General features: G+C 34.9%; 1 protein-coding gene across 3 annotated transcripts in view; it reads right to left on the reverse strand.

Annotated features, from left to right (window-relative positions):
- Positions 1 to 2,332: 2,332 nt before the first annotated feature.
- Ghr (growth hormone receptor) overlaps positions 2,333 to 15,137 on the reverse strand; it is a 237,152-nt gene continuing 224,347 nt past the window's right edge. For all 3 annotated transcript variants that reach the window (XM_020181293.2, XM_074077541.1, XM_074077540.1), the window contains exons 7-10: positions 10,932 to 11,097; positions 9,821 to 9,911; positions 5,446 to 5,515; positions 2,333 to 5,280 (exon numbers count right to left, since the gene is read on the reverse strand). In XM_020181293.2, the coding sequence (XP_020036882.1) occupies positions 4,309 to 5,280; positions 5,446 to 5,515; positions 9,821 to 9,911; positions 10,932 to 11,097 (1,299 nt within the window). In that variant the 3' untranslated portion in view covers positions 2,333 to 4,308. The remainder of the gene's footprint in view (positions 5,281 to 5,445; positions 5,516 to 9,820; positions 9,912 to 10,931; positions 11,098 to 15,137) is intronic.

Here is a 15,137-nt window from a genome sequence, read left to right on the forward strand (position 1 = left end):
ATATCAAAATGCACTCTGACTCTCCCAGAGGGGGATATAATTTGAAGTGGTTTTTTTTTCAACTTCTTTGCCCACAGAATTATCCATTCAAGAACATTTTAGAGAACTTTTATTTTCAAGACTACATGCTGGTAAACCTATCTAGGATGGGTTTTTAGGTAAACTAAAAAGCAAGGTGTGATAAATGCCATTAAAAGTGGTCCAGAGGAGGGAGTGGTCACTTAAGGCAAGAGGGAGTCATCAGAGACTTCATGGAGGCATTTGAACTGGGTTGTGAGAGACAGGCAGGATAGACAAGTGGGAATTTTGCATGTGGAGGAAGAGATGGGCAGTAATTCTATGAAATACAGACTCAATTCTCAAAGTGGAACATTGTGCAGGACATTCAACCTTCTAACTAAGTTGGTTTTAAAATGGGAGATACATGTTTCTTTGAAATTCAGCATAATGGAGCATTATGAGCCAAAGGGAAAAAAAAAACATAGAAATGGGAAAACACAAACTTTGTTCAAGAACAGCACATGTCTTACTATATATGTGAGGGGACCTTCTTAGGCTTAACAAAACATTTACCAGATAACCATAAACCACACTTGATTCAAGTCTACTCAGAAGGACAGAAGGGTATCTAAGGCAGGGAGCAATAGGCTTTCTGCTTTAGAGTCACAGTGGTGGCAACAGTCCAGGTAGCAGTCTACACAGTGAGTTACACAGCTGTTCAGGAGCTATTTTCTTTCCCCTCCTTCCTCAAGTGACAAATCAGGTGCAAGGAATGGAAACTCATATTGGGCAGGTAAAGGAATTTCCCAGGCTTAGAAGCTTTATGTCCTGGGTCATAAGCTGTTATAATTCCAGAGGCATAGCTTCCAGTGTCCCCATAAGGCACAAACTCAGTTATGAGAGTACCATTGTCAAGTCCAAAGTATGGTTTATGTCCATGTATGTAGAGTTTCTCCCCATCCAGATGTAATTTACCAGTCAGAGATCATTTTAACCAAAAACAATATTGCCTATGTAATATAGTTGCCATAATACATTTATTGGTTTTCCAAGGAGATAGAGCTTGAATGTCAACCAAAGGTCAAATTCTTATTCAGGAGCTGTGCCTCTTATATCTAGATCTTAAATTTTAAGCTAGCAATAGAGACTGGGGAATGTGGAATACTGGAATGCAAACTAAAGGGTTTGGATTTAAGTAATGTTCAGTTTTTGTGGTATTTCTTACCTTAAAGACAGCATATGAAAAGACGTATCATGGTGTAAACTATGAAAATATTATAATACAAATAGGTTTCAGTTTTCAGTATGTCTTGAGAAGTTTAAATGCAGAAACCCGTATGTAGTCATTTAAAATATGCCATTATTTTTCTGGAATAGGATCGTGTACTTTCAAATTCACGGGAGGTAGAGTCCTGTGTAGCATTATACAAGAAATTAAACATCTACTGCTTACATTGTTGACCTTTTGTTTATTTTTTGTAAATATTAAGGTAGCATAAGTTATATGTTAAGATATCCTAGCGAAAACACACAATTTTCCAAGCCATATTTCCAAATAAGAAAGCCTAGAAGCTTAACCTCATGGTTCTTTCAGGTGATGGCCTCTCAAAGGGAAAAAGTCAGCAGGCAGCGAAAGTTATTTTTTTTTTAATTGAGTACAATCCTCAAGTATGAAAAGTGGCAGTTTGTATTCAATTTGCTGAATGAATAAATAATTTCTCAGCGACTTATCAATGCCATCTCCAGCCTCCCCACCTCCCAGGACTCAGTGGCTACACAAAAACCTGTGACTCAGTGATTACTCCACCTGGGGCCTCCTGCAGCAGGAATGTATGCTTCATGGCTTTATTGCTCTATCAAACTCCTACATGGCCTATTAACTGGCATCATTCCCTGGCCTGGGTCGGGGTGGGGGAGGTGGGCAGGTTTGGGAAGGCTAGAAATGTAGCTTAAAGACAATGCTAAAGTACCATTCTCCTCCAAACTCCACATATCCCATACCAACTTGTATGCAATATTCAACTTCTTTGACACATCCAAAGCATGGTTCTGAGTCTCTGTCCATAAGAAGTTGCAGCCCAAGGACAGGACACAGTCCAGATAAGCTGTACAGATATTTCTGAGCTAGGCTTCTGTCTCTTCGAAAAATAGAGGCAGAGAGCTGCCTCCTTTGCTTCTATGTAGTCCAGCATATACCCAAACTCTCCATACCATCGACTGTATCTTTAAACGAATTGTGCTAAGCTTCCCTTACAAGAAGGACTCAGTGTACAGTCTGGGTTAGGACGTTTTTCATGCCAAAGGTTTGACAACAGAAGCACACAACCAAGAATCCAAGAAAATAAATTTATTAAACTTTGAAGGAAAAACTCCACAGACATAAGGAAAGTTAAATATAGACTGCAGGACACAACTAGTAAATAATGGCTTGTGTGGCCAGCAAAGTACCAAAATGACATTCTGAGACTGACTGAGGTATTTAGCTATTTTTGGCTATAGAAATGTGGTCAGCCTATTGTGAAAGAGCAAGATAGATCTTCCAAACACATAGCTTTAAGTCAAATTATATTCTAAGTTGATGATATTTTATATGAAACTAAATTATGGAGCTCTTGGAGAAACCATAGCAGCAAAGTAGCAGAAAATCTATTCAACATCTATTACAAAGTAATGTCTTGAACTTTAAACACCCAATTGCAGATCTACAATGTTTTCTTGCAAGAAAGAGGGAATTTGAAATTACCAACCATGAAGCTTGCTTCCCACAAAAGGGCTGAGCTAAATGGCAAGTACTATTTAAGTTAAAGCTAACTTTAAAGTTCTAAGCTTTAAAAAAAAAATACTTAAACTTAAACTGAGAAGTATTCTTCAGTGGGATATGAGTTGTCTCTTTTTCATAACTCTTATAGAGAGCTATCCCAAAGAATGATGTTTAAATTATTAAGGAATGGAAAAATATGTATAAATTACTTAGGCCTCTTCTTTTTTTTTTTTTCTGACTACCTGGTTTGAGGCCAAACTTTTCAGAGTAGAAATAAATTCTGGAACTTCTTTTATGATTTAAAGTAAGTCCTATAAAAAGTTTGGTCTGAGAGAAAGTTTCTGCTACTGGTTTGATTATTTCTGAGTTATCTTTGGGATGGAAAACCTCATTTCCTCTGTCGCATTACCAAGAATAATGAGTATGTGTCTGGCTGTAGGCTGTTAAACAAACACCTATTTCTTGAACTTTCTGTTCCATTACCCAGTCAACTTTATTTGACCTGCTTCAACTCACAAAATGCTGCTTGTACCTTATTCCTGCTTAGATGATCATAACGCCAAGCTCAGCATCTAAAAGCCTCACCACTATGTGCGCGGTGGCACTTACACATCCTGGCCAGTCAGGACCAGCTATAACTTCTCCTTCTCTTAGCACATAGCTTTCCAGCTTGAGCTAAAATTTGGTGAATAAAGTTTTTCACTTTTTCTTTTTGGTTTGTGGTATATTGATCTGTGTAAACATTTTTAAGTTTTGTAAATTAAAAAATATTCATTTAAAAATCAGATTAAAATGAGTATGTTCCAGTAATGTAGGCTACTAGACATTTTAGAATTGATTAAGAAGTTTTGGGAGGTATAAAAAGGGCTTTGTAAAAAACAAACTTGTTGTTTGTTTTTCTTTTGGTGCACAGACAGAAGCATTAAACCAGCTTTAGACTGTAGTTGCTACATTCTTTAGATGGGTCACCATGAAATACAGTACACAGTGCGTAGTGTGTTATAAAATAGCCATGCTTGAAGTCTAAGTTATTAAAATATCTTTATCAATTTTATGTGAAAATAAATGTTTTACATATTCAAACTATTTCTGCCTTCTCACCTAGAGTTTTAGTACCCAATTATTTAAAAAAGAAAAAATTAGTCTGTTCTATGATTTGTATTCAATTTCCTGAACTGCAAAAGCCACCTGATTTCCTTGCTTTTTCAAAAAGCATGATTTAGTATACATTAAAAATGTAGCCATTCAATGCTTAGTGTCACAGAATTATCACCCACAATAATAAGACAATCACTGCCACTACACAGTCTTTGAGACAATTCTTTAAAATATTTACAGTTCACAATGGGAATATCTATCTGATTAAGCATTCTTATTTTTTTTCATTTTAATATCATGTTGTAACATTTCAGCAAAAGGCATTTAGAGAAGCCACACCCACGCTCACATTATTCCAGAAAAGGTTTAAACGTGGTTTTGGTTTAAGCATTCATCCCCAGCCCATTCTTTGCGATTGAATATGTCACTCTTGGGAAATCCGATAAAGGCTACGGCATGATTTTGTTCAGTTGGTCTGTGCTCACGTAACCACACGAGGAGAGGAACTCTTTGTCAGGCAAGGGCAAGGCGGTCGCGTTGAGGATCAGGCCCTGTGGGGACTGCACTATGTGAATGGAGGTATAGTCTGGGACCGGTGTCTCAGAACTTGAAGCATGTTCTTCTGGTCCAGACCTTCCAGAAGTAGCAGTAAGGCTTTCCGTGGTGATGTAAACGTCCTCCTTGTTAAAGCTTGGCTCTACGTGTGATTTGACCTCCAGGTGAGGGGCCAACGTGATGCATTTTTTGGCATCAGCCTCGCAGAAGTAGGCGTTGTCCATGATGAAGTTTGCTTGGCAGAGTGTGACTTCTTCTGGATGCATGTTGCTCTGGGCTATACCTGCCTTGCTTTTTTGGCTTGGAGAAAGGACTACACTCCCTGCTGGTGTAATGTCGCTTACCTGGGCATAAAAGTCAATGTTTGACAGTGAATTAGGATTGCTTATTTGAGTAGGGGTAACGTGGTGAGTTGACTCATTTTCACCAAGAAGAAGTGGTTGTGGTTTGCCTTCCTCTGCTAGAATAACACTGGACTGCTGAGTGGCAGAGGATGCATCATGATAAGGTGAATTATTTTGATTCTTCTGGTCAAGGCACAAGAGATTGGCTTCACCTTTTAATCTTTGTGGCAGAGCCACCTCTGAGATACCATCACACAAGTCACTGGCATTGAAATCAGTCCCCAGGATGTCAGGTTCATAGCAGCTGGTACGTCCAGAGTCATCATCCTTTGCCCCAAGGATATTAAGTGATTTCTGATGGTCATTGGTTAGAAGTCTGTCTGTATCTGATCCCTCAGTCTTTTCATCAGGATCGTCGATATCTAGCTCAATAAATTCCACCCAAGAGTCATCATTGTAGAATTCAGATTTATAGTTATCATGAATGGCTAAGATCGTGTTCACCTCCTCTAATTTTCCTTCCTAGGAAGCAGAAAGAAAATGAAGATTTATGAAAAGAAACTCATAATAATTAATTTTTAATTTGATACATAGAGATTAGGAAAAAAAACACCTCGCAACATTGACGTTTTCTTTAGGTATCACTTAATTAGAGCTAACTACAATTTAGATAGAGTTATTAATTACCTTGAAGAGATCTGGATCAATTCCTTTAATCTTTGGAACTGGAACTGGAGGCAAAATCAGCATCTTAATCCTTGAAATCAAATAAAATTTGGTTTGACATATCTTAAAAGTTACATGTTCTCTTATTTCAAAAGTTAGAAATAAAATTTTGGCGGTACTATTACTTATTTCAAATAGGTATTTTATAGATGGAATATGAGAAAGGAAAGGAAAACATTAGGCAGTAATGTTTAAAAAACTGTAGAAGAAAAACAGTAACAAAAAAGCCCTCATTTGAGGTCTATTTAAATAAAATGTGTTTTTCCTATAATCTTTTTTTCCCCTTAATGCTTTTTACTGATAACCATCTTTAGTGTTTGAACTCAGGGCCTCATGGTTGCTAGGCAGGTGTTCTTACTGTTTGAGGCATTCTGAACTTTAGTATTTGGGAGTAAGAAGTTTAATTCTGTATGAAGCCAATTTTCATATCAGTTATAAGGAAGGCAATTTTAATGTATATTTGATGAATAATTTGCAGAAAAAATGAAGAAAGAAAAAAGATCCAATTCACATGGAGCTAAAGTTATTTGTGCCCTTAAAAAAAAGATGGACTGGAATAATTTAGCACCACAGAGTTCACAATAATTGTAAAATCATCTGAGGTCTCTAACTAGAATGTTACAGGGATCATTTTGGATAGTACTATCCCTAATAGGATGGATTTATATACACAATTATCGAATCTCACTTAGCACAATTCCTGTCACATAGGTTCTCAATAAGCATTTCTTTAATAAGTGTGAGTAAGTTGTCTATTTTGTTAATAGGATAACTGGAGTTTATATCTTAAAACCAACACTGTAGCACTAGAAAAAAACTCAAGGATTATTCATCCCAACCAACTCATTTTATGGCTAAAAAATCCTCCTAAGTATTCAGAAATGTCATTGTTTGGCAGGGATAATAGCCTGATTTGTGGATGTCAGTTGCTATTCTGTTCAGTGTGACTGGACCATATACTAAAATTCAGTAAGGAAAACTTTCTCTTAATATTTCCATTTGGAATTTTACCTAATCCAAGTAATAAGCCAAATTCCATTTTAGAAGTTGCTTTGAGTAGTTTCCACCATGCTTACCAGGGGGAGGGGTATGTTAAGCAAATTGTTACTGTTTGAATAGCAGATATAGAAGTAAATAATATAAACTATTAGTAACAATTCCTGTCATTTTTGAATGCCTCTGATAAATCAGACACTGTGGGATACACTTTGTACTATTAGACTATAGGTTGGCCTGTTCTGGCTTGCCACTTGTTTTTGTAGGAAAATTTTTATTGGAATACAACCATGTCTTACATAGTCTCTATTTTCATGCCACAGTGGTGAAACTACATAGTTGGGACAAAGACATATGCCCTCAATACCAAAAAATTTACTATCTGATTCCTTATAAAATAAGTTTTTGACTCCTACACTCAACATTGTATTTAATATTTCCGACTCCCAGGGAGACAGGTGATATTATCTGTGCAAAGATTTGGAATATTAAGGAACATGCTTAAATAATGCACTAATACTTGGCTCAACTAGGGATCAAACACAGAGGACCAGACTCCAAAGTCAGACTCTGTGATCTCTGTCATGATGCTGTGTTTTGTTTGATTCTGCATTTCTAAATATATATTTCACAATTTCTAAAACATAAAGAAATATAACCCAATTACTAATTATAAGAAACAAATATTCATAAATGGCTGTTTGAGTTTTTGGATGTGTTTCTCCTCTTTTTTTTTTTTGGAATATGATGATGTATTTCTGTATATGCCAGTGGTTTTCTATAGCTGTGGTGACCTTATGCCACAGTGGCATACCCTGAAACTTCAAGGGCCCAAGTTTTCATGTAAGTAAAAGAACAGTTTCAGTGCTGTTAGGAAGAATGATGGTGGTGGCAAAATGGGACAGCTGGTTCTCCACTTCCACACATGTGCCATGCAGGAAGATCAGGCTAGCTTGATCACATCTTTCCATTTTTAAAGATACTCCAAAATCTAGATTTTTGTGTGAAGATTCTCTTTTTGGTAGTAACTTTGTAGCAAAGTCATTATTCCAAAATAAAAATAAATAACAAAATACAGACTTGCAGTCTGAATTTGGTGTTCAGTTTCCCACTTCTATTTTATCGGATACAGTTATTTCTTTCCTTAATAATAGGGCAAAGGCTGCGTGGGTCATATGGTGGGAGCTAGTATAGAGTAAGCATAACCTGGCTTGAAACTGTGTTTGTGACATTACTATCATCTTATTAAAATATGAATTACATTATAAAATAATCTAGAGTTGATTTTTGACCATCTGGATTGAGACAAGATAAGGAATTATGATTCATAAAACTTCAAAGACACATAGGACCTAAACTCCTTGATAGCCCTGTAGTTCTCAGGAAGACCAATACCAGCACCTCATTCTTTGGAGTATTTTAATTGTTGGAACCAGGTGTTGTTTCTATACCCACTGTCAACTATTTTCTACCATTGCCCACTTTCATTAGAAAATTTAGACATTGAGGCAATGATAAGGGTTTTTATGGGAAAATTTTAAAAATTGATTTTTTTAAACAAGTCAATTTTTCCAGGAAAGTGGGAGTATAATAAAGAATTAAATCAGCTTTACAATTTGGTGATTTTTAACCAACTGTTATGGTTGTTTAAAGTTTCATTACTCACAGAAAACATTCTTTTAGAGAAAGGCTGATATATTTTCTTTGAAATCCTATTCATTGAGAGGAAGTTTTTGTTTCATATATTGTTAGATAACATAACTGGCAGCCTAATAAATTTTCTTTACCCTCACTATGTCTTGAAATTGATTCTAGTCTTATATATACATTTATATAGCTATCTATCTATATATATAGATATATATATCTATATATATATATATCACTGAACTCAAATTAATGCACAGAATCATTTGATTCATTTTGGTGTTACTTAATTGCAAAAACTACTTTAAAATCCTAAAACTATATTTATTTCCCCTAACAACTGAAAACTGTGCTATCCCAATTTATAATAGTTGTTTTTGTAAAGTAGAAATGTTGCTAGGAAGCTAGGTGCAAAATGAAATTGTGCAGAGTGAATTTTGCTTTCCTATTGGTTCACATTATAAAACCACCAAAAAGAACCCATTCTGCATTCAGTTAGAGACTTCCAACATACTTAACACTCTAGAATGCTGATAAAATTCTATTTTGAAGTTTACCACCCTAAAAGCATATTAAAATCTTATATAAAATATTCACATAAATCCCATTTTGATTTGTAGCTGCCTCTTGGTTTCAGCTGGAGAACTCGTTTTCAATTATAAGTAGGGTGACCAACTATCTTAGCTGCCTGGATTTAAGGGATTTCCTAGACAAAGGAGTTTCAGTGTAAAAACCAGGGGAGTCCCAGACAACCTGGGAGTGCTAATAAGCCTAGTTCTAAGAGAAGGGGTATGATTAAACCATGAAACTTTAAAAAGACCTTAAATGTAAGAAACCAACAATCAATTTATACCAATTTTTTCCCTACATTTTGTATAAAATATTTCCTGTAGTGTGGACTGAGTTTCTTTGAATCAGAAAAATAGGATGACAGTATCTCATAGTTCAAGGGAAATGTTAAGATCATGTAACCCAACACCCTCACATTATCTGTTAAAATGTGGGAACCCAGAGAGAGTAAGGAATGCAAACAAGATCAAACACCAGTGGATCAATAACTGGAATTCAAATCTTTTGACTCCAAGAGAATGCAAAATGGAATTTCTTCAAATTTAGAAATAATTTTAGCTGTATTTACAAATGCAGGTGAAATACAAAATCATAGATATCCTAATAATGTAAATGAAACCCAAATTTACCTGAAATAACCATCATATGAAGTCTTAAAAATAAGTTTTATTAGATTGAATTATGTAGATGGCTTTAGTTTGCTACTTAAAATTTCCTATGCATAAGGACTACAGCAGACTCAGTCAAAGGTTCAGTGATGCTTTGGGGTCTCGGAGTGAATGGGTCAACTTCATTGAGGATTTGAAGGGAAGAGGTAGCTTTTAGATAAGGAGGTATCTGTCACAAGGTGTATGGTATACAGATCCCTAGTCTAACCCTTTTAATGTCCTATACAACACCCCAGACAGTTTAGAAAGAATCTAAACTGTAGGTTCTCCAGGATGGGCACATTGGATTCAACAAATTGAATTTTAAAGAACTGGTAAATGTGTAACTGGAGGTAAAATTTACTGGGTTAATTAAAATTTTCACTCATAATGAATAAGACATAATGTCAAATAACTCATAGAAACACACAGAAATCTAAACAACTTGCAAAAACACGAGACTCTTTAAGACCTACCTGTGCTGTTTAGAAAATATGACTACAAATAGCATCACTGTTAGACCAAATATTCCAAAGATAATAACTAAGAACCATGGAAACTGGAAATCTGAAACACAAAAAGAATATTTAACTCATAGAACTATGAATCATTGTAGCAAAGTGTACATTTTATTGTCCTTTTCCCCATGAAAATAGTTGGTAATTTGAACTCATCTAGTGAAGTCAGTGATCTCACTTGATAATCACACAAACAGAATGGAATGCTTAGGAGTCTTTCTAAGAGCACAACACCTCTGTCCATTGTTCAAATATTTTCACATTTAAAAAATCCTTCAAAATGAAAAGGATACAGTTTAAACACAAAGCATGCATAAGAAAACAAAACAAACTGCTTTAAGAATGTTATATGTTCAAAGAGTATCGATAAGGGATTTAGCTCTAGGAAAAAATGTTTGTTAAACCTAATTAAATAATACCCATATATGATTTCTTTTTTAAAAAGTGTGATGAAATTTTTTAGATTTCAGATTGAGGATTTATCACAAATATGAGAGGCAGAAATTTCTTAGATATATGGAACATAAATCTTACAGCTTTAAAAATACGTGTATATGTATGTATGTGTGTATTATTGAGGTTCCTGCCTTCAGATTTCACTATACTTGTATGAGATGTGGAGGAATTTGTTTGCAAAACTTTTATTTTTTTCCTTAAGACTAAGTGCTTCCCACCTACTTTGTAGTTGGTTTCCAGTAGTCTTATCTCAGGGGCAGAAGAAAACCATTTTTTAATATGCCTTTTTATTTAATAAGGTATTAAAATCATCCAAGGAGACATTGTGGATAAACTTGTCTGAAAGTTCACTATTCAGAGATAACCACTGAATTCCTGTGTCTAAATTCCCACCCACCCCAGAACCTTTTCTAAATTAATTTGGAAACTAAATCTTCTTACTTCTACAATATATATAACACCTGTTACAAGATAGTGAGATCAAGGTTTCTCACCCTGATATTTGAATGTTAATGGGTTTTGTTCTGGATAATATGCTAATAATGAAGGCATGTGTTCATTGTTATATTGCTAAAAGCCATGTTAGCTACCATTTAAAAAATATTTTTTTTACCTTCTTCACATGCAAATGGGCTCATTTGAGGAAGTGTTACATACAGCACCTCACTGAACTCGCCATATTTTTCAGAGTTTCGTTGTCTGGATCTCACACGCACTTCATATTCTTTATCCAGTCTCAATGAGTACACTGGAACTGATGTTAGCAAGACAGGGTCCATCTTTCAAGACAAAAGAGTCGATAGCTCAATGCAGCAAACTCTTCAGGTGTTTTCCCATTTGTATTCAGAGTGGATTTTTACAAAATGAGTAATATTTTAAATGCCCAGAGGGAGTCTGTTATTTTTAAAAAGATTGAGACAAATTATGTAAAGAATCATTTTGTTGAAAAGCAATTACTCCTCAAATTTATTTTGGTATAAACCCAAAGCTATGACAGATTTGCTTAAAGAATTGCAGCTATATCTTTGTATTAGGTTGTGAGATATTTAAAAATAATAGAATTATGAAGAATGGAAGAACTATAAAGACTGAGAATATGCTGTTTTCTTATCTGGGACATTACAATTCTGTGTGGAGGAAGACAACAAAACAGAAAAAAAACAAACATATTTCTACACCAAAACAAATTATAGCCTTATGGCAAGCTATATATCTATGTTCCTTGGGAATTCTGGGGCAACATCTGTTTGTAATCACAGAATTGGAAAGGGTCCTAGAAATGCCATAGTTGTCTTTATTGAGCTTTCAAATAATTGTATTAGAAGCAACTATATACTTAATCTGCTTGTTACAGAAGGCTCAAACCCAGCTCAAAATAGTTTGCTATTCAAAAATCTGCAAAGAAAATTCACTGGAGTGCTTTGACACTGAGCCTCAGGGTCTCACAGTGTTGAAGATCAGGCTATTCTTTACTTCCCCAGAGAAGGATGGTGATGTAATTAGACTTGTAAGACATATTACTATCAAAGAGGTGTTTTCCTCCAAAACACCAAATACCCAAAGAATGTACTCAATGTGTTTTTCATATGTTTTTGGGTAGAACACCTTGTTCCTCTTTATTGAAAACTTGGAACACTCACTTTCAACAGCATGGATTTTCACATAAATAAAATTTTCCTAATTTGTTTTATTAAGTCAGAAGCTGGGCCTTTAGCATCTGGAAAAAATTTTTTTCACCCCAGTTGGCTTCGACTCACAAAGTACTTCTTTTATTTTCCCCATGTATGCCCGACATGGTTTGTTTGTGTCTTTTACAGGAGCCTCTGAATACATGCACCATTTGCATCCTAACGCAGGATTCTGAATATTAAACTACTTTATTATTATTTTTTAAATATTTTAAAAGCCCAGGTTTATATTCTGGGATCTCTAATTTTTCTTTTATTTTCACCAATATTACTTATGGTTATACCAACAGCAAAACCAAAAAGGGGACCTCAGTAAGTTGACTTAAGGATTTCGCCCCCATCTTCCTTCAACATTTCACATATGCAACACCAAACTCATGTTTTCTCATTTGCCTCCTACTATACCTAACCCTGATATTGGCTTGCGTGGGGCTACCTATTCCTTATACAAGTCTCAGTGAGACTGTTGTGCACCATTGATTCTAAGTCTTTCCTGGTACTTTCCCCACTCTATGCTATCAGATAATCTTTGACTACTGATTATATTTTACTGCTCACATTTAACTATATACTTCTTTCTATATTACGCTGAACTTCTCCAAACACCTGATGTTAGACCTCTAGGAATTAGAAAAAGAACAAAATAGTTCCAAAATCAGCAGAAATAAAGGAATGATAAACACTAGAGAAGAAATAAATGAAATAGAGACTAGAGAAATAATAGAATGCATCAAGAGAAATAAGAATTTGTTTTTTGAAGACATGAACAAAATCTATAAATCTTTAACTACATTAAGAAAAAGGATGAGATCTAAATGAATAAAATCAGAAGTGAAAGAAGAGACAAAATTCCTGATACCATAGGAATACCAAGATCTTAAGAGACTGCTATGAACAACCATAAACCACAAGTTGGACAGCCTAGAAGAAATGAATAAATTCCTAGATACATTCCAAGACTGAATCAGGAAGAAACAGAAAATTTCAATGGAACAATAGATTGAATCAGTAATACAAAATCTACCATCAAAGAAAAGCCCAGGACCTTAAAGCCTCATAGCGAAATGCTACTAAACATTTAAGGAAGAATTTTACCAGTTCTTCTAAAACTCTTTCAAAAAACTGAAAAAGAGGAGATTCTTCCAAACTCACCTATGATACCAAATCAGACAAGGTCACTACTAGAAAATATAGGCTGATATTTGGATGCAAATCCCTGACAAAATACTAGCAAGCCAAATTCAACAGTGTGTTAAAGACCATTCACCACGGTCAAGGTATTTATCCCAGGGGTGAAAGAATGTTTTATCACATGTGATGCACCCCATTAACAGAATGAAGAACAAAAACCATATGGTCATCCCAATACATATAGAAAAAAGATTTGGCAAAATCCAATATGCTTTTACGATAAAAATTATTAACCAATTAGGTACAGAAGGAATGTATCTCAACACAAAAGTCATACATGACAAAACCACAGTTCACATCACACTCAACAGCAAAAAAGCTGAAGAATTTTCCTCTGAGATCAGGAATAAGATAAGGATGCCCACTCTTTCTTCTTCTTCTTCTTCTTCTTCTTTTTGGTAGTACTGGAGTTTGAATTCAATTTCTTTTTTCACTGTTGTACAGAGTTTTCATCTTTTTGGTTACATTTATTCCTAGGTATTTAATTTTCTGTAGCTATTACAAATGAGATTGCTTCCTTGATTTCTAGTTTAGATAATTCACTACTTAGTTTTTTTCTCTCTCTTTATATGTACCTCTGCAAAGAGTGACAATTTACTTCCTCTTTTCCAGGTTAGTTGGCCTTTAGTTCTTCTTTTTGCCTGATTGCTCTGGCTCCGACTTTTAGTATAATTTTGAATAAAGATGATGAAATTAAACATCCTGTCTTATTGCAGATCTTAGAAAGAAAGCATTCAGGTTTTGACTGTTCAGTATCATGTTAGCCGTTTACTTACAGATGGCCTTTATGATGTTGAAATAAGTTCCTTCTATATCTAATGTGTCCAATCAGAGCTCTAATTATGAAAGACTGCTGAATTTTGTCAAATACCTTTTCTGCATCTATTGACATCATAATATAGTTTTTTGATGGTATAGGAAACCACACACAGGATCTTATATAAGCAAGATAAGTACTATACTTTATAAGCTGCCTCTCCAGTTTTTCATTAAATATGTTCTAGTAAGTAATCTTTTTAGTGTGCTATTGGATTCAATTTGCTCATATTTTGTTTGGAATTTTTGCATTTATGTTCATCAATCATATTGTCTAACAGCTTTCCTTTTTGTTGTTGTGCAGATAAGATAACCCTAAAGGCTCTATCAAAAAACCATTAGAACTAATGAACAAGTCCATAAATTTGCAGGATACAAAACCCACATATAAAAATTAGTAGCATTTGTATATGCTAACAATGAACTATTCTAAAAAGAAAACAACCCCATTTACAATAGCCCTAATAAATAAAGATATTTAAGAGTAAATTTAACCTAACCAAGGAGGTGAAAGAGCTGCATACTTAAAACTCTGAAACAGTGAAGAAGACACAAATAAATGGAAAGATATCCTGTGTTCACAGTTCTGAAGAATCAATATTGTTAAAATAGCTATACTATTCAAAGTTATCTGTAGGTTCAATGCAATTCTTATCAAAATCCCAATAGCATTTTCCACAGAGATAAAAAAATCATAAAACCATAAAATTCATATGGAACCACAAAAGACACTGAATAGCTATCTTGAGCATAAAACAATAAAGCCATCTTGAGCATGAAACAATAAAGCTGGAGCCAGGCATGGTGGCACATGCCTGTAACCCCAGCAATTGGGAGGCTAAGTCAGGGGGATTGTGAGTTTAAGTTCAGCCTGGGCTACATAGCAAGACCCTGCCTCAAGAAAACTAAACCAAAACAAACAAACAAAAAACCAAATAAAAACAAAACCCCTCCAGCATGGTACTGACAGAAAAACAGACACATAGACCAATACAATGGAATAGAGAGCCTAGAAATAAATCCAGACACTTAGGTCCTTTGATTTTTGACAAAGGTGCTAAGAACATACAAAGGGGAAAGGAGAGTCACTGCAATGAATGGTGAAGAAAAATCTGAAGGAAAGT

The sequence above is a fragment of the Castor canadensis genome, chromosome 6 (assembly GCF_047511655.1).
Source record: "Castor canadensis chromosome 6, mCasCan1.hap1v2, whole genome shotgun sequence".
In the NCBI taxonomy this organism is placed as follows: domain Eukaryota; kingdom Metazoa; phylum Chordata; class Mammalia; order Rodentia; family Castoridae; genus Castor; species Castor canadensis.